The sequence below is a fragment of the Netta rufina genome, assembly GCF_964035555.1.
Source record: "Netta rufina genome assembly, chromosome: 5".
Lineage (NCBI taxonomy): Eukaryota > Metazoa > Chordata > Aves > Anseriformes > Anatidae > Netta > Netta rufina.
Window position 1 is genome coordinate 54,095,292 of NC_140128.1, and position 22,645 is coordinate 54,117,936.

The 22,645-nt window shown below is 41.2% G+C and overlaps 1 protein-coding gene across 1 annotated transcript in view; it reads left to right on the top strand.

Annotated features, from left to right (window-relative positions):
* The window catches only part of DYNC1H1 (dynein cytoplasmic 1 heavy chain 1), a 43,404-nt gene extending 33,375 nt beyond the window's left edge, over window positions 1-10,029 (top strand). Inside the window, exons 59-78 of the mRNA XM_084287459.1 lie at window positions 71-221; window positions 417-670; window positions 844-978; window positions 1,090-1,184; window positions 1,272-1,446; window positions 2,459-2,534; window positions 3,105-3,265; window positions 3,543-3,654; window positions 3,736-3,796; window positions 4,181-4,304; window positions 4,645-4,758; window positions 5,008-5,178; window positions 5,391-5,608; window positions 5,807-5,910; window positions 6,095-6,306; window positions 7,012-7,165; window positions 7,963-8,105; window positions 8,510-8,678; window positions 9,114-9,241; window positions 9,648-10,029. Of these exons, the coding sequence (XP_084143585.1) occupies window positions 71-221; window positions 417-670; window positions 844-978; window positions 1,090-1,184; window positions 1,272-1,446; window positions 2,459-2,534; window positions 3,105-3,265; window positions 3,543-3,654; window positions 3,736-3,796; window positions 4,181-4,304; window positions 4,645-4,758; window positions 5,008-5,178; window positions 5,391-5,608; window positions 5,807-5,910; window positions 6,095-6,306; window positions 7,012-7,165; window positions 7,963-8,105; window positions 8,510-8,678; window positions 9,114-9,241; window positions 9,648-9,776 (2,886 nt within the window). The 3' untranslated portion in view covers window positions 9,777-10,029. The remainder of the gene's footprint in view (window positions 1-70; window positions 222-416; window positions 671-843; window positions 979-1,089; window positions 1,185-1,271; window positions 1,447-2,458; window positions 2,535-3,104; window positions 3,266-3,542; window positions 3,655-3,735; window positions 3,797-4,180; window positions 4,305-4,644; window positions 4,759-5,007; window positions 5,179-5,390; window positions 5,609-5,806; window positions 5,911-6,094; window positions 6,307-7,011; window positions 7,166-7,962; window positions 8,106-8,509; window positions 8,679-9,113; window positions 9,242-9,647) is intronic.
* Window positions 10,030-22,645: the final 12,616 nt, after the last annotated feature.

Genomic DNA, 22,645 nt, shown 5'->3' on the forward strand with positions numbered 1-22,645 from the left:
ACTCAAAGCTGTCCCCTTTGTAGAAATGGTATGTCAGTGAGCTGAGAGTTTTTTATGTTTCCTGTGACAGGTTGAATTCCCACCAGACCTCTGCTCTCGTGTTACATTTGTGAACTTCACAGTAACTCGCAGCAGCTTACAGAGCCAGTGTCTGAATGAAGTCCTGAAAGCTGAAAGACCAGATGTTGATGAAAAACGCTCTGATCTCCTCAAGCTTCAGGGTATGTTTACTGAAATTGAAGTAACTTCCTCCTGTTCTAAAAGGATACAGTAGGTTAGCTATAGTAATACACAGTGAAACACCTTTATAGTTGATACCCTTGCTTTTTTAGCATGACCAGTGCCAAGTCATACACAATTCCTGGAAAAATAGCACATCTATACAATGTATAACCTAATTTTTTCTTCTAATTAAGGTGAATTTCAGCTGCGCTTGCGCCAGTTAGAAAAATCCCTACTCCAGGCACTTAATGAAGTGAAGGGACGTATCCTGGATGATGATACCATCATTACAACTCTTGAGAACCTGAAGAAGGAAGCAGCAGAGGTTACTAGAAAAGTAGAGGAGACTGATATCGTCATGCAAGAAGTGGAGACTGTTTCTCAGCAGTACTTGCCTCTTTCTACAGCATGCAGCAGTATCTATTTTACTATGGAGTCACTGAAGCAGGTAGGATGAGTGCTCCTTCCTGCCAGAAGCCTCGTTTATTTGCTATTCAAAGCTTAGTAGGTACTTCCTAATTCCAGTCCCAGCTGCCATGTTGCAATTTTATAGGCATATGCCATTGACTATCAAAACTGGTGGAATTCTAGAGAGGAAACCAAACTCTTTTTGTTTTTCAGATACACTTCCTGTACCAATACTCTCTCCAGTTTTTCTTGGACATCTATCACAATGTCTTGTATGAGAACCCAAATCTGAAAGGAATCACAGACCATACTCAGCGTCTCTCAATCATCACAAAGGATCTCTTTCAGGTTCAGTATTTTATTCAGCAGGTGTACTTAAATAATTTTTGAGGGGCCAGAATTAAAGGCCCCTTTAAGAATTAAATCTTTATGATACTAATTCTGCTATTTTCTTGGTAGGTGGCTTTCAACAGAGTGGCACGTGGCATGCTGCATCAAGATCATATAACATTTGCTATGTTGCTGGCCCGGATTAAACTGAAAGGCACTATTGGGTAAATGTTCATTTTCTTACCTCACTTCAGTTGAAAAACTGTACTGAAAAGGCAACATGGAGCTAAAGCCTTCTTTTCCCTTACTAGGGAGCCTACATATGATGCAGAATTCCAGCACTTCTTGAGAGGAAAGGAGATTGTACTAAACACTGCATCTCTCCCAAAAATCAATGGTTTGACTGTAGAGCAAACTGAAGCAATGATGAGGTTGAGCTGCCTTCCTGCATTTAAGGACCTTGTTTCAAAAGTTCAGGCTGATGAGGTAGGTGTTGGCTGGGTTTTCTTCTGCATCAGGCTATTTGGTTAGGCTTTAGGGTTTCTGCTTTAAGAACTTCATGCTATGAGTAAGGTCTCCCAGTATGAGAAAGGAAGCCTTATAGATTAACTAGTTGTGGTCATTGGGAAAATGTGAACGCTCTTCATTTGTAATCAAGCTATGAAACCTGATTTGTAAATACCAGCACTGTTCATCACTCAGCCTTGGAAGCAGCTTATTCATCTCACTGTTAATCCAAGTTTGCAGTCAGCTTTTTTGCAGACAGAAAGTGTGATGTCTTATCTCATCACAGTGATACAGTAGAAAATTAGGCAGTAGAGGGGAGCAGCCCTAGCCATACATACATTGTTATGGTGGGCTCTTGAAGAATTAATGAAGAGTTAAAAACTTGGTAAATGTGATTGTCCAAGTGCAGTTTTGCTCAGGGAAACATTCATACCAGTTATTATCAACAAGACCAAACTGTATGGAGTGTCAGACAAGATGTGATGCTACGTTTAATGTTTGACTTTAATTAATATGACAACTAGTCTGCTATAGCAATGCTTCTGTTTAGCACTGTTAGCCCTCACTAGCTTTGCAAGACTTACTTGCAGATGGAAGCTCAACTGCTGCATCTGGTACTCAGCTGAAGTTTTTATATTAACGATGGATGGTAGAATGTGAACATTAAATGGGAAAAATCTTATATAGTTGTTGTACATTTCATTGATTAAACATTTAACTACTTACTATTAAAAAACAAAACTTGAGGGGATTTTGCAAATGAAAGGCTGTTAGAGCTTGGACTGTCTTAAATAAAACCTTACACTAGCAATCTTTTGTTGCTTATTGAAAGCTGGTATGTAGCTGAGCATTTCTTCAGTGCATTAAATTCTACATTTTAAGGCTGAAATTTAAGATCTCTGTCGCATCATGAGCAGGACCTAGACTATATAGCACAGTTTTGGTGCCATGAAACTCTATTTCAGGTATTTTGCATTTTCTTTCAATACAGCAATTCTGTATCTGGCTGGATAGCAGTTCACCAGAGCAGACTGTACCGTACCTTTGGACTGAAGAAAAACCTGCAAGTATGTTAAGTTGCACTATTGTCCACACCATTCCTACTTTACTAACTTCAACCTAAGGAAAACTGACTAGATTTTAAAGCAATTTTAAAATAGAACTGGAATTTGGACCTCAGTGACTCTGAAAATCATGAACGTGGGATTGCAGCAGAACCGTAGTCTGGTTTTATTTTTAAAAACAACAATAGCAGGTTATTGAATGAGTGAGATGATGTGAAGAGATTTGTTGTGTCTGGAAGCTTAAAATCGTAGCATGGCACTTCTAGACTGTAGGTTTTGTAGCATTTTGGTACAGTCATGAAGCATCCTACTAAGGTAGGCTTTTAAAGGGCTCAGAACATGAGACACTGAGCAGGTAATTAAAATGTCACGGAAAGCAAACCCACTGAAACTGGTGCATTTCTTTGGACTGTCCAGGTGAACACAGAATATAAGCACTCCATTATTAATATGTTGCAAAAGATCTTTCATTTAGTTTCAAAAATGAGACAGGAAAAATTGAATGGAGAACTGAGAAGAGGTAGGTGTTGGGGGTTGGTTTCTTACCTGTCCAATTCCGTTTCCCCTTTTCAGCTCCTATTGGACAGGCCATACATCGCTTGCTTCTGATCCAGGCCTTCCGTCCAGATCGTCTGCTGGCAATGGCTCATACCTTCGTTTCAACAAATCTTGGAGAGTCTTTCATGTCCATTATGGAACAGCCCTTAGATCTGACGCACATCGTAGATACAGAGGTAAACTGCATGTTTTTGGAAGGCTAATTTCCTGATGTAATGCTAGATGCCACTTTGCATGAGGTCCATCATGAGTAAACCTGTTCACAGAACATTTCTACTTAACGCTTCTGCCTGTGGTATGAAGAATGGATTGTTTTCCTGTTTGTTAACAAGAAAAAATAAGAGTAACGTAATGTCTTTAGCTGGCCAAAGGGAAGGAAGACTGAGCTTACTGCACTTGTTATGTATTCATGTACTGACTGCTTTGTATCTTTTTAAATTTACTGTACAATAGGTGAAACCTAATACCCCTGTGCTGATGTGCTCAGTGCCGGGTTATGATGCCAGTGGTCATGTTGAAGACCTTGCAGCTGAGCAGAACACACAGATTACTTCTATTGCCATAGGTAAGAACATGCCACTTCTCATTATCTAAGCATAAATTAATTTGTTAGCAGTAAGAGTTTAAGTAACCTTCTGTCTTTTAGGCTCTGCTGAAGGGTTTAACCAAGCAGACAAAGCAATAAACACAGCAGTGAAATCTGGAAGGTAAGTTCTATCTACTTGTAAGCCAGAATACTGTCTAGTAGGAAGGTGAATTGGGTTGGGAGGGGAATAATCTACTGGCTAAATAGACAGAACTGTGAAGAAAAAACAGTCCCAATTTTCTGAACTGAAATTTAAAATAATGTAAACACAACTGTTTACAACTGGTGTTTAACAAGTATTTTCAAGGAGAGAGGTAGGTTGTACCCACAGAACAGGAAAGTTAGCTAGTTACAGCAGTAACTGATTCTGTGGAGAAGAAAGGTTTAAAAGAGGGAGGAAAACCTGAAGCGTTTATACCAGATTCTGTTACTCTTTGTGGTGATAATAACCAGGATAGATAAGTTGTATGCTAAAAAGCACTCGTTTTGTTTAAAAATTTCATAGATGGGTAATGCTGAAGAATGTTCACCTGGCTCCTGGCTGGCTCATGCAACTGGAAAAGAAACTGCATTCCCTGCAACCTCATGCTTGCTTCAGACTCTTCCTTACCATGGAGATCAATCCCAAGGTAATGCTGATCTGAAATATGATGCTCTGGTACAGCAATTGGCCTGCAGAGCCAAGAACGCTACCCAGGGAAGGATTTGTCGTTACTGCCTTCCTGCATTAACAGAAGGAGAACACATGTTGCTAGAGTAGTTACTAGCCTTGGGTTTTAGTAACTGAAGAGTACCTGCACACTTCATAGCATTCCTTTCACTGATTCCCCCACTCTCCCAAAGACAGGCAGGACTTCACTGTGTGCTTACAATGAGGTTCTGGGGTTTTGAAGCTAATGCAAACTGTGCTGTTAGAAGGACTTAATTTAGTGAAGGCTAAAGGAGTTGGGCTTACCTTTTCTCTTCTAGGTGCCAGTGAATTTGTTACGTGCTGGCCGAATCTTTGTGTTTGAACCTCCTCCTGGTGTAAAGGCAAACATGCTGAGGACTTTCAGTAGCATTCCAGTTTCTAGAATGTGCAAGGTAAGGCTGTGACTTGTATGGGTAAAATGTAAATGTCAGATTGTTATTAAAATTGTACTTCAGAAAGATGATAAAATGTCTTGTTCACCCAGTAGTAAAATAGTAGTTGCTCCATCTGTTGATAGAACATACACAATTCTGGTAGCAATCTAGCATTAAAAGTGACATATTCTAGCCAGGCTTTGCAGGCTTTGATTTTTATCAATTCACTTGAGTAATAAGAGTATTTTTTTTTCCTCTACTTCCTAGTCTCCAAATGAACGTGCTCGTTTGTATTTCCTCCTTGCCTGGTTCCATGCAATTATCCAAGAGCGTTTGCGCTATGCTCCGCTGGGTTGGTCCAAGAAGTATGAATTTGGAGAATCTGATCTGAGATCTGCCTGTGACACAGTAGATACATGGTTGGATGATACAGCAAAGGCAAGTAGTCTTGTGTACATGAGGTACAGATAGAATTTAGATTACTTAAGATCTTCAGTTGAGGAAGTCTGTTCTGGAAACCTTCAGTAACGTAGATGAGTTGGCTGAAATAAGCTGGTGGCAACTTAACCTAGTTCTTAAGTTCGATTCCTCTAGCAGAGGAGAGGTGGAAAAGATGCTTTCCTGCTAATTACATTGCATTTTACTCACAGGGCCGCCAAAACATTTCACCTGATAAAATCCCCTGGTCTGCATTAAAGACACTGATGGCACAGTCTATCTATGGAGGCCGCATTGATAATGAATTTGATCAACGTTTATTGAACACTTTCTTGGAGCGTCTGTTTACTACTCTGAGCTTTGATAGTGAATTCAAACTTGCTTGCAAAGTTGATGGACATAAAGATATTCAGATGCCAGATGGAATCAGGTATCTTTTTCCTTATCCTGATCTCTGTGTACAACTGAAAAGTTTTTTGGTTTTTTTTTAAACAAAAACATATAAAGCATAACCTGTATCTTTGTGTGCTAGAATTTGGCTGTGTAAACATTTGCCTTGGGCACAGAATTACTGTGCTGTTATGACTGGGGGAAGCTTTCTAATGAATACCAAAATTCTGACTTCCAGGCGTGAAGAATTTGTCCAGTGGGTTGAGATGCTGCCAGATACACAGACACCATCATGGCTGGGCCTGCCAAATAACGCAGAGAAAGTTCTTCTCACCACACAAGGTAAGAAACAGAACTTTAACAATGTCTTACGTAGATAGGAAAGCTGATGGTTGAACTAAAAAGCAGAAGAGAAATAAAAGTCCTGCTGAAGAATTCAGTTTTCCCCTCCACCCTCAACATAGTTTAACCTCTGCAATTTAAACTGACAGTGCTTCTCTGACTAACAGCGTATTTTGTGTTTTAGGCATAGATATGATCAGTAAAATGCTGAAAATGCAGATGCTAGAGGATGAAGATGATCTAGCTTATGCAGAAACTGAGAAGAAGACAAGAACAGATTCTACATCAGATGGTCGCCCAGCCTGGATGAGAACACTGCATACCACAGCCTCTAACTGGCTTCACCTTATCCCACAAACTCTAAATCATCTGAAGCGGACTGTGGAAAACATTAAGGTAAGAATTAAGTTTTATCTAACATGGACATAGGAATCACACAAGTTCTAATGTGCGAAATAAGTGCATTTTGATTTCAAGTACCAATTAAGCTGTTGCACAGGATGGTGGAACCTGTATCGATGCTGATTCTGACTGCCATAACCCCGCGTATGCCCCACTAGGTTTCATGAAATGCTCTTAGAAGTTGGTCCTGTGTTTTCTGGGAAATTCTTTAAAGAAATACAATTGTAAACTGCCTATCACAGGTACTGCTTCTGAAGCTTCTCTGTGATCAGGTAGCAAGAAACAAGTGCTTCCTTTTGTACTTGCAGCACACTGTTCTTTATGGCACTACCTTTACAGCCAGCACATATTACTTTGTGTTAAAGTTCAGTGAGAAGAGATACAGCAGCAGCTCCTGCTAAGTGAGAACAAATTGCAGGGGCAAACTCTTGAGATCTGGACAGGATTAATCTAAGCACTAACTCAGGAATAAGCTCATTGAAATTCAATATGGCTGCGATTGCCAAACTGCTTCTAAAGGCTTAATCTAGGATGGTAGGTAAGACCCTTTTGTAGCTGATGACAAGAAATCCACAATTGTTTGGAAGGTGTCAGTACAGGTGGTCTGCATTAATTGTTCAACTAAAAGTCTTCATCTACCAGTTTTCCAGCAAAATTGTTGAATTTTGATCTGTAGCTTACTTTAAATTTGTCAATCAGGATCCTTTGTTCCGGTTCTTTGAGAGAGAGGTGAAAATGGGAGCTAAGCTGCTTCAGGATGTGCGTCAGGACCTTGCAGATGTGGTTCAAGTGTGTGAAGGAAAAAAGAAACAAACCAACTACCTGCGTACGCTTATAAACGAACTGGTGAAAGGTATGATAATTCAAATTGGTATCTCCCAGGTCGTTCCTTGCCACTTGCACTCTGTAAGTTAGAAGCTGTTATGCTCAGCAGCTTAAAGCCAATCCCAGTTTTCCTGCAGTTACCATTTGGTACAGGCAACCCTTTTGAGTTGAGCATAAAATCCAATTGGCTTAGTTTGGAATTTCAAATAGAGGTAGATAATATTAAACTTCTTCAGGCATTTTAAATTAGCAGCTTAATTTCTAAGCTGAACTCTTTCTAGATTCTTTGTCTGTAAATTGTGATGGAACAAAGTTGCTGATGCTACAAAGTGAGTAACATTTCTCCTAATAAAATCACTTGGCAAATGAGTCTTCTAAACTTCTGTTTCAAGATTGTAGGCAAATTTCTATTTCAAGTAACTCTTGAAGATCAGTTGTTGAAGTACCATTCAGATGCCTGCTTTGAACAAAAGGGTTTCTTAAAATGATGTAACTTGGCCTGTTCAATTCTTTATAAAGCATTCAAATCTTCAAGAAAACTTAAATATATGTTAATACACTGTATATCTGTGTGTTACTAAAGTTGCTGTTGAAGGGTTTCTGTGACTGGATGGTATTTTAAGTACTTGACCTGGAGGCGATCTGCTTTGAAATCTTGTTAAATGCTTTCACTTTTTTTTAGGAGCCTTGCAGTAAATTCTTGTGTCCCAATCTAACTCTTAAATGGCTATTAGGAGAAAAAAAAGAAATGGTTAAAGTCTCAACATAGTGCATTATTGCAACCTGTATGCAAGCAAAACTTAATTTCAATCACATTTTCCATAGGTATTTTGCCTCGCAGCTGGTCTCATTACACAGTGCCAGCTGGTATGACTGTTATCCAGTGGGTGTCTGACTTCAGTGAACGCATCAAACAACTGCAGAATATTTCCCAGGCAGCTGCCTCTGGTGGAGCAAAAGAGCTAAAGGTATCTTGGGCTGATGTCATCTAGAGGTTATATCTGAATTTAGGTGCATAACAACTTTATGGAGTCTTCATATCAAGAATTCTCACAAGTTCATTAAGCAAAATAGCTTCATTTCTCCTAAATGTGGTTGCGAATACTGTTAAGTGTCTCCTGATACTCTAGGGAGACTTAGCAGGGTTAAATTTATACGGCTTAGAGGGGAACGATATTTTTACGACAGAAAATGTATCCATAGAGGAAAAAGCAGTTCAGCAGTTACATAGTTACTACATAGTATTCCAGCAGCTGCAGCAGGAAAATTTTAATGGAAATTTAGATTGATGAAGTAACATTTATGATAATCACTAATTAATACCACAGCCATATGCATTGATAATCTTTTTCCCCTTCCCCCCCTTAATTAGAACATCCATGTGTGCCTTGGAGGCCTGTTTGTACCAGAGGCGTATATCACTGCTACACGACAGTACGTTGCCCAAGCAAACAGTTGGTCCCTTGAAGAGCTCTGTCTTGAGGTCAATGTTACAACTACCCAGAATGCAGTCCTGGATGCATGCAGTTTTGGAGTGACAGGTAAACTTACAGTGGGAAGAAGGAGGTCCTTGTTCTACAGTACTTTCAGAAGCTCCTGGTGTTAAATGGGCTGAATTACATAAACAAGTCACATCATTGCAAGAGTTAATAGACACTTTTTGAAGCTGTTTGTTTAAAGATCTTGTTAATAGGGAAGTGTTTATAATGGTAATAAATCCCAAGATTCAGATCAGTATATGTTTAAGTAGTATTAAGAGACTGTATCTTTTACTTTACAACTTCTCTGTTTGGGGGGTGTGAAGTACTTCTAGCACTTTCAGTGGACTTAGCAGAGAACCAGAATGGCCATAGTTTAAAACATCTTGCAAAACTTCCATAGATTAACATCACAGCCCTTAAATGATACACAGGGAGACTCACTTTGTCTGGCTATACAAAAGCTGGTGGAACTCTAAAGTGTATTTCAATTTACAGGCCTGAAGCTTCAGGGAGCTACATGCAGTAACAACAAGCTGTCACTTTCAAATGCTATTTCAACTGTACTGCCCATTACACAGCTTCGCTGGATCAAGCAGACAAATGCTGATAAGAAAGCAAATGTTGTAAGTATTGATAAAAGTACTTAGATATGTATTAAAAAAATTATAATCGTGTCTTCTTGTGGCTGTCCAGCCAATAATACTTTTTTCTGAAATGCTACCTTTTTTCTGACACCACAAATAAAATTATTCTAATATTCTTAGTGTCAGAGGGTAGCATTGACTAGGTCTTTCCTTTGTAGGTAGGTAAGAGGAGAGAGAAGCATTCAAAAATACTAATGCTGTGTTCAAGACAAAGCTTCATATGAATAAATTAAAGAAAGCTATGCTTTAAAGTGAATTTACAATGCCTGTTGCATATTGAGTTACCTGAGACTAAATTCCTCTCATAAATACCACCTAGCGGTATAGAAGCTTCTTGCACTCTTCGGCTGCCTTGTGTAACTCTTCTGTACTCATTTTTTTCCAGGTGACATTACCAGTTTATCTGAACTTCACTCGTGCAGATCTGATTTTCACAGTGGACTTCGAAATAGCGACCAAGGAAGACCCTCGCAGCTTCTACGAACGCGGTGTTGCAGTTCTCTGCACTGAGTGAAAAACTTTTTGTTTGGTAATACTGTAGCCCTTGTCAGTCTTCTGTGTATTCTTCACCTATACTTTGTAGCTGATATGGTTAGGCTAGGTTGGCAGATGGATTTGTATGAAGTTGACTAGAAAGAACGGGGGAGTGTAGCAGAAAGCTGGTAGGCCAGATTTGTTTGAAGGAAAAAGCGTATGAGACTTTTAGATGGTTATCGACATGTGGTATTAGTTGGATCATATTATCTGAAATAAAATCTATAGCAAGATTTCTGACTATTTCTGGAATCATTCTGGTGACTGGTCTGGAAAAACTACTTACGATCTTTTTAGAGAATAACAGGTAATAAATAAATTGGTATTCAAGCATAGTGTTGACTTTCACACAGCTCACTGAGCTAACTCTCAGCACCAAGAACCTTGTATCTAAAACATAGAAACAAGAACATTGAAACAGAAGTCCTTAATGCAACACTACAAGAGGCCTGACATTATGTGCCATGAGGTCAGATATTGAATAAGGTATTCAAACTGGCTCTTGTTTGACGTAGGCTGCTTTTAGATAGCTGCTGAGATGCATTCAGAAGCTAGACTATCCTAAACAAGACTTCTTTGTCCTACTGACTATAGGGATTTTTCTTTCTTGAGCTGCTTTTATGGTAATATAAGGTTCCAGCTTCCTGTCTCTTTAACCCAGGAAGATAGCATTAGATTTGAATGTCTAAGTAGCGTTACCCTGTGGCTTACATACCTTTCAATATCTTCTCCTTATTGTTTCTGTTATTTTTTTTTCTACTGGATTATTTCAGTAAACAGCTGGTTTAAGTAAAACATTCAGTAGATGGATTGGAGGCTCACTTGGGCAAAAGGCTCTGAGTTTTAAGATATACTTGTTCTAACCACTTTGTTTTGAGGCATATTAAAAAACAACTACTTATCTCCAAACTGAAGGGAAAAAGTTACTTTAACATAATTATGCAGCTGTTAATGGAATGGTACAAGCTACCTTTATTAGGCATTTTTAAGAGTCTGAAATTAATCTCTTCCAATCATGCAAAATGAACAGTTTCTGAACACTTCCAGAATTGGTACTGGCATATTTCAAGCAATCATGCTTCTGCAGGTATAGTCCATTTATGTGGAAAGGAAACTACTAAAAAGATTATCATCAAGCAGGGAGATCAGAGAGAGGTTTTACTAACTGACCTCCCATCTGCACACACCACTTCTTCAGCTTGTTCTCAGTAAGGAAGAGGAGTACTTACAGATACTGTGTTCAACTTTGCATTGTAAATTCTAAACTGGCAGATGTACTGAGCATACATAACAAAAATATTGTTCAGAATAGGTAGGAACATATATATTAATAGCACAAGTCAACAGCACTGTGTTTAAAGAAAAAAGAATTGGAAGCTAGATTGCTACATTCATTTCAGCTTAACGTAACTGTAATCAAACCTGTAGAGTCGTTCACCAAACAAGCTGCTTCCCTCCTGTCATGCAGCAGATCAGACAAATGAAGAACAAACCCTGTGGAGTGAAACAGGTGAGGGGTAAGCAGTAGTTATGGAAAATCAACAGCAATTTAGTCACTCATCTGTCCCTCCTCAACAGACCCTTGCAAAAGGAATGTCAACCAGGTTCACTTTTTAGAACACAGAGTTCTTTCAACTATATATTCATACCTCAGGTCACATAGCACGAAATTTCTTTCTTCGTAGTTTTTCACCAGCACCCTCGGCAGTGGAAAATCCTTGTTTTCTTTTAATTAGTAGCTGTTTGGATATTGTTTCAGAGTTATCTATTAGCATGGTTTGTGGAACACTATCACTTGGACTTGCAAGCAGATCTGCAGAGGCTGAAGAATTAGTACCCATCAGTAAGGAACAGTCAGGTGTCAGCCACATGGAGGGAAATGCTTCTGTGGCTCTAGTCAGTTCAGAGGATTGCGACAGGCTTCTTGGGAAATCCTTCTGTTGGGTAGAAAGTTCCGGAGGTGCTTTACAGTCAGTTGCTATCTGGGTGTGGATTTTACCAATTTTTGTTTCTGGACAGAGCCAGTGCAGAGTTTCAGGGGAAGACTCTTCATCTTCTGAAGGATCAGCATCCTCCAAAGCCATCACTTTTGAGGCACTGTTCACCCATGGTGCAACTTTTTTACTATTTAAAGAATTCAAGCTGCAGTCAGAGTACACGGATGCATCTTCTGAATCGCCATCATAAGGATCTAAAAACTAAAATAGAGATCTTTATAAATATGGTGGATGCTTATTTGTCTGGAAAAAATACAGAGTAACATTCAATGGGCTTAAAAAACTCTTCAGTGTAACAAGTCATAAACTTACTATGGAAGTTTTGTTTCTCCACACAGTCCTACCCTGTATTATAATTTTTGGGTTGCACACTGAGAACAAGGCTTCTGTATAACAGCTGAACCTACCTGTGATCCCTTTGAGTCCCTTGCCTTCTTGAGTCCTTCAGCAAGCAGGCTAGGCACGACCTAGTTAAGAGAAGTTTACATAGGTTTATAAAACATCTTCCCCTGAGTTATTGATCGCTTGAAGTAAAACTAAAGCAGATAAAAACCTAGAGAAGAGGAAGCCAGATTGTTGTGTGTGTGTGACGTCCCGCGTGTCCCGTCCCCCCCCCCCCAAAGTTAATAAAAATACGTATCAGACAAACTAACTTCAAAAGGCCTGGTTAAAAAGAAAAAAAAAAAAAAAAGAAAAAAAGCACTAAAATAGGACTGAGGAGAGCTATGGTAAATCCTCCAGCACTTAAAGATGTCACTGTGAAGAGAACAATGAGTAATTGTATACCCTACTACCAGAAGTAAACAAAATCAGAATTTAATAATAGAGAACATGTAATTTAGAGGTTAGAGAGCTTTCCCTTCAAATTAGGTCACCTTTTGTTCTTTTACATTAGGTACAATCTGAAATTCACCTTCATTATGAATTTTTACAACTAACAGAAGTTCCCCTCAGGACTCAGGTAGCACAGACCCTGTCTCAGCACAGGAACAGCAGCCGAGGCCCTGGCAGGCTCTGTGCTTCCACAATACTTACCAGAGCTCTTGGGGGTGCTCATTTTGCACACTACACCTCCAGGTGCTGACAAGAGCCAGTAACGCAGTATTTCTGTAAGCTTGGTTTAAGTGCCAGTGCCCAGATACAGAAACTTACCTACAAAGTTCCCAAGATCAAGAAAGCTCAGGGTTCACAACAGTAATTATAGCTATGTTTTGCTGGGTTTTGATTTCCACATCACAGACATAGGATGCAAACACGGATTAAGTTCACCAAGATTTACCAACACATGCTGGGGAGGGGAAGGGACAAAAAAACAAGCCAGATCTCTACTCCAGAATCAGTTGTGATTATTTTTTTTTCCTCCTATTGATATTAAACACACTGCTTTGACAGACAAAACAGTGTTCAGGAAGTTCGTGATATTCATAACTGCCACACCAACAGAGCTGCTCTCACTCTCATCTGCAGTGAGCATTCAGCAGGCGGAGTCTGCCCAGCCCTGCAGAAACCCAGCCACACCAGAGCTGCCGCAAGTCAACCACCAGAGACAACCTAGGGCAGCTTTATGCATGTTTTAGCAGGGAAAGTATGTCAAACCTAGTACTTCCCTGCCTTACTCCCACCCCACCCCCTTCCTGATTTTGCTGAGCTTATTAACAGTTGTAAGGAAGAGCCTGATGAACCAAACGGTGTTGCGGGGTTCTCTGTTTTGTTTCCCTGCCCCCCTTTCCTTTCACAGTCACAAGGAAGAACCCAGCAACCGCACCTTGGACTCTCCCTACCGAGATCAAAGGCAGGGAAGAGCAGCGTTGATGCCAGGCATTACAGATGCTCATCACCATCAAAATACCCCAGAGACTCGAGCCTCACCTCAGCGCTGGACTCAGACTCTGACTCTGTACTTGACTCTACGACGCACTTCTGCTGTGGAGGAAGAAAGGGAAGAAACACTGCCCAAAGCAGAACTTCAGGCAGCTTTGGGCTGAAACTGAAGTTCTAGTACAAACCATAGATGCTGTGTTTTTCCAAAGCTTTCAGCTTGTCTTTCCAAACATCCCACATTTGTGTTGCTGATTGGGTTGTGCAAGCAAGAAATGAGAGAAAATGGAAGCCCTTTATTCTTCCCCCAAAAGCTTCCTCCCTCCTTTTTTGTTGCTTTGCAGGTGATACCATTTGAATTGATTATTCACACATGTTCCCCATGAAATATTTTCCAGCACAGCTATCTGCACCATCAGGCTACTGACAAAGCAGCTAACTAAAGCTAGATTACAGTTTAACAGGGGGATAAAGAAATAGCAATTAGAATAAAAGTTACCATGTATTTATGTGCCAGTCTTTCTATGTAGTCCGAGCTTTTAACAGAATCCTTCATTTCCTGAGCATCTGACAAAACAGGAAGAGGGTAAGAAAATGCATTAGAGAAAGTTCTCATCGATAAGTTTCCTAGACATGGTAACTACCTCTGTGCTAGAAAGGTTTGTAAACCCTTCCTAAAGTCTGTGTTTAGTTACTAATCACAGGCAGCTGCTGTTAAACAAGAAGTAAGCCTTGTCTTCTACCACAACAAGAACTGGATTCACTGGTTATTTGTGCAGCATGAGAAAGATGCACATTTTTTGAAGAAGAAGCTAACATTTGGTAAAGGGTTTTTTTGTTTTGTTTTTAAGAAATGGCACTATAAGACCCTCAAAGAAGAGTCTGTGTTCAAGACAGCAGACTAGGCTAGAGAAAGGGAACACAAAGCCACTCTCAGCCACCCTTCCTCCCAGCCCTCCCACCCAGCACTGGGGTCCCCGTGCACCCCCTGCCCTCCCCAGGGGCTCTGCCTGCAGGAGATTCACCTCTCCCCAGCCCCTCCATGGGCTGCCCAGCCCGATGTCGCCTCCTCCGCCTCTTCTCCACCAAGGCCATCTTCTTCCAGCACCTGCACCCTCCTCCAGCTTTATATGCCTGGGCTCCCAGCCCCCTCTTGCCCCCACTGCTCACACCTGCCTCCCTGCTCAGCTCCCCCAGCACAGAAGCACCTCTCTGCTGAGAAAGGTGGAAGCAAAGCAAGGGCAAGGAAGGGTAAGGCCTCCTGGCAAAGCGCTCTCTGCCACAACCAAAGGCCCCAGACTCCTCCACAAAAGGAGTTCACGAGAGCCAGCCATGGGGAGGTCTGCAGAAGCAATCTACAGAGAACAACACAGTTGTCTGAGCCTCTGCTCACTGCATTTGTTATACACCAAGCACACCTACATGCAGACAAGCACACACATTTGCAGTTGAGTTTCCAAGGCCTGGCAGCCAGAGATGCATCGCTCCCCCTCTGCTCTCATGGATTTATTTCCTGTAGCCCCTGTGCATTCACACAGCCCTCAGAAAATGACCAAAGGAGCGTAAGAGCCAAGGGTCTGTCAGTGGAGCCAGCAGCCGGTCATCGCTCTGAAAAAACACCAGGAGACCCTAGAGGGAGAGCAGCTGCACCAGAAGCTCACAGCACACCCCAGAAACTTCTGCTCCACCCCTCCCACCAGCTGTACACCTAACCACATGCACCTCTCTTCTCCCCTGACAGCTCCTCTTCCACCTCCTTACCTTCTGTGCCCAGGCTGAGACCAGTCTAATAGTTAGCTCCCCTTTTGGGAACCTTCAGCTGCTTCCACATCAGAACAGACCAGTCAAGAGTTTCCCACACCAGGGAGGTGGGATCGAAGAAGTGCTCAGTGGGTGCTTGCAGCTCCAGCTGATTTGAGCACACACGGCCATCAACATAGCTTAGAGAACTTTCTCTTCCAACAAGCCTGCCCGAAGAAGCTACTAATGCTTTATAAGCAACAGGTGTTAGCATAAGGACCCATCAGGTGGTAATCAAGACAACTGTTAGTCTCTGAGGGATTACAGGTGAAACAGTGCAATAGGAATCACATCTTCCCTGCACAAAATATTTTTAAAAATGCAAGATGGGACCGCATTGTGGTGAGAGTGGTTTTACCTGAGCTGATCAGACGAAGGAGGTACAGAGTATGAAGTTCTGCAGTCACAAAAAGGTCAACCCATGGCGGATCAAAATAAATCTCAGTCAATCCTGTGTGTTGTGACAAGCTGAAGAAAACAAGGTACTGTAGAAACTGCAAGCTCATCTCACACTGTGGAAGTGTTTCTGTCTATCAGCAGTTCAGGAAATCTTTGATTTAACTTCCTATTAAAATCAAGCTGTGAATAAAGACATTACAAGCACAGTTTGAGGCTGTTTTGCTTAACAGGAATTGGCTTTATCCCTTACTTTGTTTGTACTTGCACATATGGTGCCGTACATGACTGCAAGCACGGCTGAACTACAACTGGTGCCGCAGTTTCCTCATTTCTGCAGCTTACCTTGAAAAGCCTACAGCAGCTATTATGGTTAATATGTGACTGCTGATTCTTTAGGAGAGAGAGAACAAAGCCAGCTTTTGAATTCCTGTACTCGCAGCTGTTTGCACACAACAACATCCCATTCTCTTCTTCATGAAATCTTCTCTCTGTGATGTGTGACAGAAGGGTTTGGAAGACAAAGAAATGTCCTTGGTGTCTGCCCTGGTCTGTGAGTACAGACGTGCCATGTTCTGAGCTAGCTGTTCTGAATAATCCCTTGGGAGCAAATCCAATAATGGATATTCTGTGGTATACGAACCATGGGGGTTTTAAAGATTCTTGGTTTTCTCCTGTACATCAGAGGCAGCACGAGCTGGAGACCTGCACTGGGAGTTAAAGCAGAGGTTCTGTTCTTGGCTTTTGCACCTTGATGCATGACCTTGGAAAAATCATTTCACAAAGGGAATGAATTAAGCTCTGGTTGAGAGCGCTGATATGTTTAAATCGATATTTAAGGCAAGAAACAGCTCAATAGGGAAGAAAGAGATTTTCTTCAATGCGTTATTTCATGAGAGCTACATTAACCATCATGTGAGTGAAGCTGGCAAACATCATTCCTGCTGAGGCAAGTGGTCAGAAACAAGATTTGCATCTTGGGGAAGCACCTGCTGATTCCCAGGCTCTGAAACACAACCCCAGGCCAGCTGGGAATTGGGCATTTAAGAGTTACTTTGTTAAACTGCCACAGTCTAACTTTACAAAGCAGCAACGTTTTAGCAGTACTTTGCTGTCAGCATTTCTGCGCAGTTGTAGCAGAGCCATGCACTTAGCATTTCCTGGCAGCTGTTTGGTCAGGAGCCAAAGCTCCTCAGGCTGAGGACCAGCTCCCACGGCTGGCAGCTGACGCATCTTCACGCTTGTCAAAAAGCCTCCTGTAAGTTCCTGGGTTGTGGGTGCATATAGTGGACATTCCACAGCAAACACATAAAACTTGTGTTTTATTAAGCGAGAAAGCCACACTAATGTTTGGAGAAGGAATTATATTTTTAAAGGCAAGCCAGACTATTGCTGGTTTACTTCAAAGTCTGTTTGTGAGCAGCAGAGAGGAAATATTTTGCCTAACTTGAAATATAGCTCCTTAGCCACCCATGAGCTTCTTTGACAGGCTGATGTTGTTCTGAAGATGAAGTGCTTTATATCAATACCCCTGGAGCGTCCACGTGCCCTTCAAGACCATAAGAGTAAGGATGGTATTTTGGCTGCCTCAGTTTCCTTAGCTGCTTTTTTAGGTTCAGGGCTGGGGTCTTGTAATTTGGATGCTGAGAAGGCAGGGAAGGTGGTCAGAGCATGAAAGCGCAGACTCCACTTACTAAAACCAGTTACACACGACTAGTAAGGTGGTTTTGTGTGTGTGTGTGTTTCTTAAGTTCTCTTTACATTCCCAGACTTAGTTCAGCTGCATCAGTAATTACATCAGTTGAAGGCGGGACGTGAAGCCCTGCCTGAAAGCTGACGGAAGTCACTGCACCCGCCTGGTGAGCTGCACTGCAGACACCGGACCTAATGCTCAGAGCTACCTGCAGGTGGTAATACATCAAAGTGTTGGAACATTGCAACTCTTGTTTCTACACATACACCCATCGTGGGCACCACTGTGCCCAGTGTGATCTAATCCTAAGAGGTGAAGGGCAGAAGTTACTCTGGAGACTTCTCACATACATGTTCTGCTCCACTTTTATTTTAAAGTAATGTTTTGCCAAACTTTTGGGGACTATTCAACAAAAGCCTTCTGCTTTCTGACGTGGAGCTCTTTCTTGCTTGAGTATGTGCCTGGCTTCTCGAAATGCATACTGCTTTTTCTAATTGCTACTTGCAATGGCTTTCATGCCAACTGAGTATCAAGGGATCCATTGGAATCACTCGAGGAATACAATAAATCAGCCATTTTTTTGTGGTTTCAGCTTGTTCTGTTCACCATTATGGTTACACCACTGCTGAGACAGGCCGATTGAACAGTGGGCAGCATAAAAGCTTAATGGGGACTTCATAAACTGGGAGAGGACTAGGTTGAGTTTTTGCAATATAACCGTTTCTCTGACTGGCTAGCCAGTTTTAGTGAACCCTCCAAAATCTATTTACTTCAGGAGTACACAGTCCTGTCGTTAACCTGTTACCATACAGTAAGCTTGATATATACATTCAGTAGAGAGACAAGCTCCAGGTGAAATGTTTCTGTTCAGCCCAGTCAGTGCTGGTACCAGCAGCCTAAAGGTGAAAGCTTTTCAGTTCACAGTTACAAAGCTCACTCATTTTGGCAGGGGTCTGTGGATCCTACAGGACCTCGAGGTGACACCACCATTCAGGCAACAGGACAGTACCCTGTTTCTACCTAGAGATATCAAAATTCCATGGATCCCCAAATCCACCTGTTATGTCTTGGCAAAAGGGCCACAAAGATACCGAGCAGATGTCGTATCTCATTTTTACCTTTCATGGGAATCACCGGCATTTACAGGTTTTGTCTTGCTCTTAATGGAAAGTAGATTGGAGGATTGGAGGAAAAGCAAGAGAACTGAGCAGAAAGAACTCTTAATTCTGACCACATTCAATAGATGTTGCAGTCTTCTGCTCTGGCTCTAATTTCAAACTGAAATGGTGCACCTGGAAACTAATGTTACAGTACATGCTGACTGTGCTAAATCAGGAGCTGCAAAGAACCGAACTCGCGTGACCCTCCTGCCGTTAGGGATTTGCCTTGTGCAGCAGCCTTAACATTTGGCTTTGCTTCCCAGAGTTATTTCATAACATCCTGGCCCTGGAATTGCTGAATTGCTGCTTGGTTGTACTATCAAGTACATCACTCACTCTCCTCTCAAGCAGAACACAAGGCGCCTACTGGGCTCCACGGCAGATGGTTACCAGGACTGGCTCCACTGCATTTGAAGCTGACATCTTTTCACTTCTTTAGTGCAGTCTGATATCTTCAGGTGGACTTTTGTTCTTTGAATAGAAAGGGAGTAACATGAGTGATCTGGCCATCTCATGTCACAGAGTGCTGGAAACAGTTCCTGTTAGCTGGGAACACCCAGGAATGAAGATGCTGCAGATAGATACACCAATTTATAGGAGAAAAAAATGTCCTTCACACCTCTCCTTTCCTATTGGAACTCTCCAATGCCAGCTACCTTACCCGCCTACGCTAACAGAATACCATGGGACCAAGAGGCTTATTTCATAATTACTTGATGCTTCAGTTTCAGATCTGCCTCAACGTATATAAGCTCTGCCAAAAACTAGCTCATGTACACTTCAGAAAATGACTAAAATCAAGTAAATTGTTTGAGACTAATGAAGCATAGCAAACATTTAAATGATTGCAGAAGGGATTAGCTTGGCAAACTTTCTAGCTCAACCACTTAAGAGCCACTTAAGAGCCACAAGAAAACGAGCAGTAGTCAGCACGCTGCCTTTATAGCCTGACTCTCACATGCCTCAGGAACAACCTGGGAGAAACAGCAACAAGAATATCCCAGTCACATGTACATCACATCATCCCCTGCATTACTTTTGATCCAACCACAACAAAAAAGTATTTTGGTACCTTGATGAACCAATACTCCTATTTCCCTGGCAAAAAAATAGGAAGTCTGAAGGAGGGAATTTGTCTTCCCAGAAGCCTTGACTTTCCAGACCCATCAACTAGCAGTTGTAAGAACCTAAGGCAGACTTGTCCTTCTTGACCACCTAAACTTCACAAAGCCTTCCCTTGTAGTTGTCTGTATGTATAAACAATTATGATTTTGAAACCTTAATTCTACTATACAACCTCTATTATCCATAGGAAGCTAGGAAAGTTTCAGAAGTTTCACGGTGCATTAATGACAGGACAAAGTATTGGGGATGCCAGTAATACAGCCACACCTACTTTAGGTGACATGAAGTTTTCTTTCATTAAGTTTTCAGCAGGAAACATTTGGAAACATTTGTTCTTTGCTTACACATCACCGTCCGATTCTGGTAGTGGGGGTTGCTGTAAAGCAGTTGTGATGTTCTCCAGAAATCCCATAGATCTTGAAGGCTCGATATCCATGGGTGAGGGACATTCACGCCTCTGGGGCCACCTTGCCTCTGCACTAGCTCCAGATCTCTGAGACACATCATAAAATTCTGCTAAGGCTGTTGGAAAAGCAGATTTCTCCTTATCATTTGTTTCCATTGGTGTTTTAGAATCGTTTTCCGGTGCCATGTAAACGTCACTGTGGGACTCTCTAACAGACAGGACTACGTTTTCAGGTGTAAGAGCAATCTGTTGGTCTTCTAAAGGGAAATGCTGTCTCAGAGCTACTGCCTCTGGCACGTCATGCATCAGTACAGGTCTAACTCTTCTTTGATGTTTACCGCTAGTGAAATTCACACTGCAGTTTGCGTGAAGTGATCTGTCTTCTGAGTAACCACAATAAGCATCTAAAAACTAAAATAAAATGACTCCAAGTGAGTGAGATGAGTTCTGTACTCTCTGGGTCATTTCCTACCAAAGGAATCACTGAGATATCAGGGTAAAGGTTTCCTGCAGACTTCCAGTGCACGGTACCGTCTGCCACAGAGGCCAGCAAAACAGAGGAACAGTACATGAAAAGGCCTCATTAAAAAATGGTGTTTTAAAAGATACTACAGAAAAAATATATGGAGTATGTTTTCCAATATAAAAAGGCAACTCAACAATTATCATTTATAATCAGCCATAAATAGGTAAGTAAAAGTAACAGTGAAATATATTGGGATACTAACTCTTGTATTTTAAAGCATTAACAAAATACTTGGTTCTACTTTAATGGCCCAGTGGTTCAAAATCAGGAGAATTCCGTGCACTGGGGTAAAAAAGGCAACCTTTGCCACCCACCCTCATCATCCCATCAGAACTGCACCTTGGTGTGAAAGGAAGCACGTCTCCGTCTTCTCTTCATGCTGCTGCTAAGGACACTGAATGCTTCTCTAATACACCTCCTCCTCGGACCAGCCATAGTTGAGATTGAGTTTATTCATCAGGGCGTGCGGTTTTTTTTGTTTTTTTTTTTTTTTTTACCTTAATTTTTAAAAATACAATGTTTATACAACTGACTAGCATAAAAACACATCTTTATCTGAAATCACTTATCATTGTAAGGATTAGTTTGTTTTAAATAAAGAACATTCAAATGTTAATCTATAATGAACTACCAGAGACAAAAGACATCTGAAATTCATGTCACTCTTGCCCTCACTGTTAAGCAAGTTCTGATCTAAGAGAAGTTTAATTTACTCACAGGCAGACCATCTGAAATGATGAATTTGCAAAAGCTTCTATTATAAAATTGTTAAGATCTCCAACTACAAATTAAGAACATGAATGAACATCTCATACTCAGCTGCAAATGAATGGAAAAGCTCAAGACACAACATTGCCTGTGAAATGTGTTTATATATATGACTATCAAATAGTGCATTCTAAGCATTTTATGAAATAAATCCAATTCCATCTCATTCATCACAGCACAAAACTGAACTCGGTCTAGTTCAATTGTTTGTTACAGTTTCTAGCACAATGGAAGTTACATTGCTTCTCTGCCACCATCCAAGTTCAGGGCTGTACTGCACACAATGGTGGGAGCCTTTCACTAGAACAATAAGGGCACCAGCTCCCAAGGCTCAAAAATCCCTACAGATGAGTGTACCAGGCTTCCTCCAAGAGCTGAGGAATCAAGTACTAGATGACTTAAGTATCTTAATACCCTGCTACAATTTTAATATCTTGCTACAATTCTGAGATGACTAGTATTAACGGGAAAACATTCTGAATTTCAGCAAAACCTCCAACTGACAGCAACATTATCTCTAAACATGGAGGCAAGAGAGCGCAGGGCCAAACTATGAAGGTTTCATTGTAATCACTTATTCAGCATGGTTTGATTCCACTGTACAGAAGCTCCAGTAAGCAGAAATATTTTTATACTGGTATCTAAGCCTTCACTGAACTTTGTTTTGCTGCATTTCCGCATAAAAAAAGCCTTCTGAATTCTCAGCAATGCTGTACCATGAGCCTCACTGGACAGCCAAACAGCCCTGAAAGACATCCAAGTTGCCTTCAGGAGGTCACTCCTCTTTCCTAAATTCTACTGTTGCACTCTGCAATATCTACTATTTAAAAAGTAACAAAGTACGTGAAACAAACAAAGCCTGGAACTTGCTATGTTACAGTAGCCAAGCAAAATTTTTATCAGTGCTATTCTTACTTGCTAAAATGTATTTCAGCAAAAACCTGATGAGGGGAGTTCTACACCCTATGCAAAAAAAAACAAAACAAAACAAAACAAAACAAAACAAAAAAAAAAAAACACCACACATTTCGTTCTTGTGTCCTTTTTGCAAGATCTAAGGTCTGACCACTCCAGTAATACAATGCAGGAAACTCAGTCTCACTGCAAAAAATGCTGGAGGTAACCCCCAAGTTTCACCTGTGTTATTTTCTAACAGATAA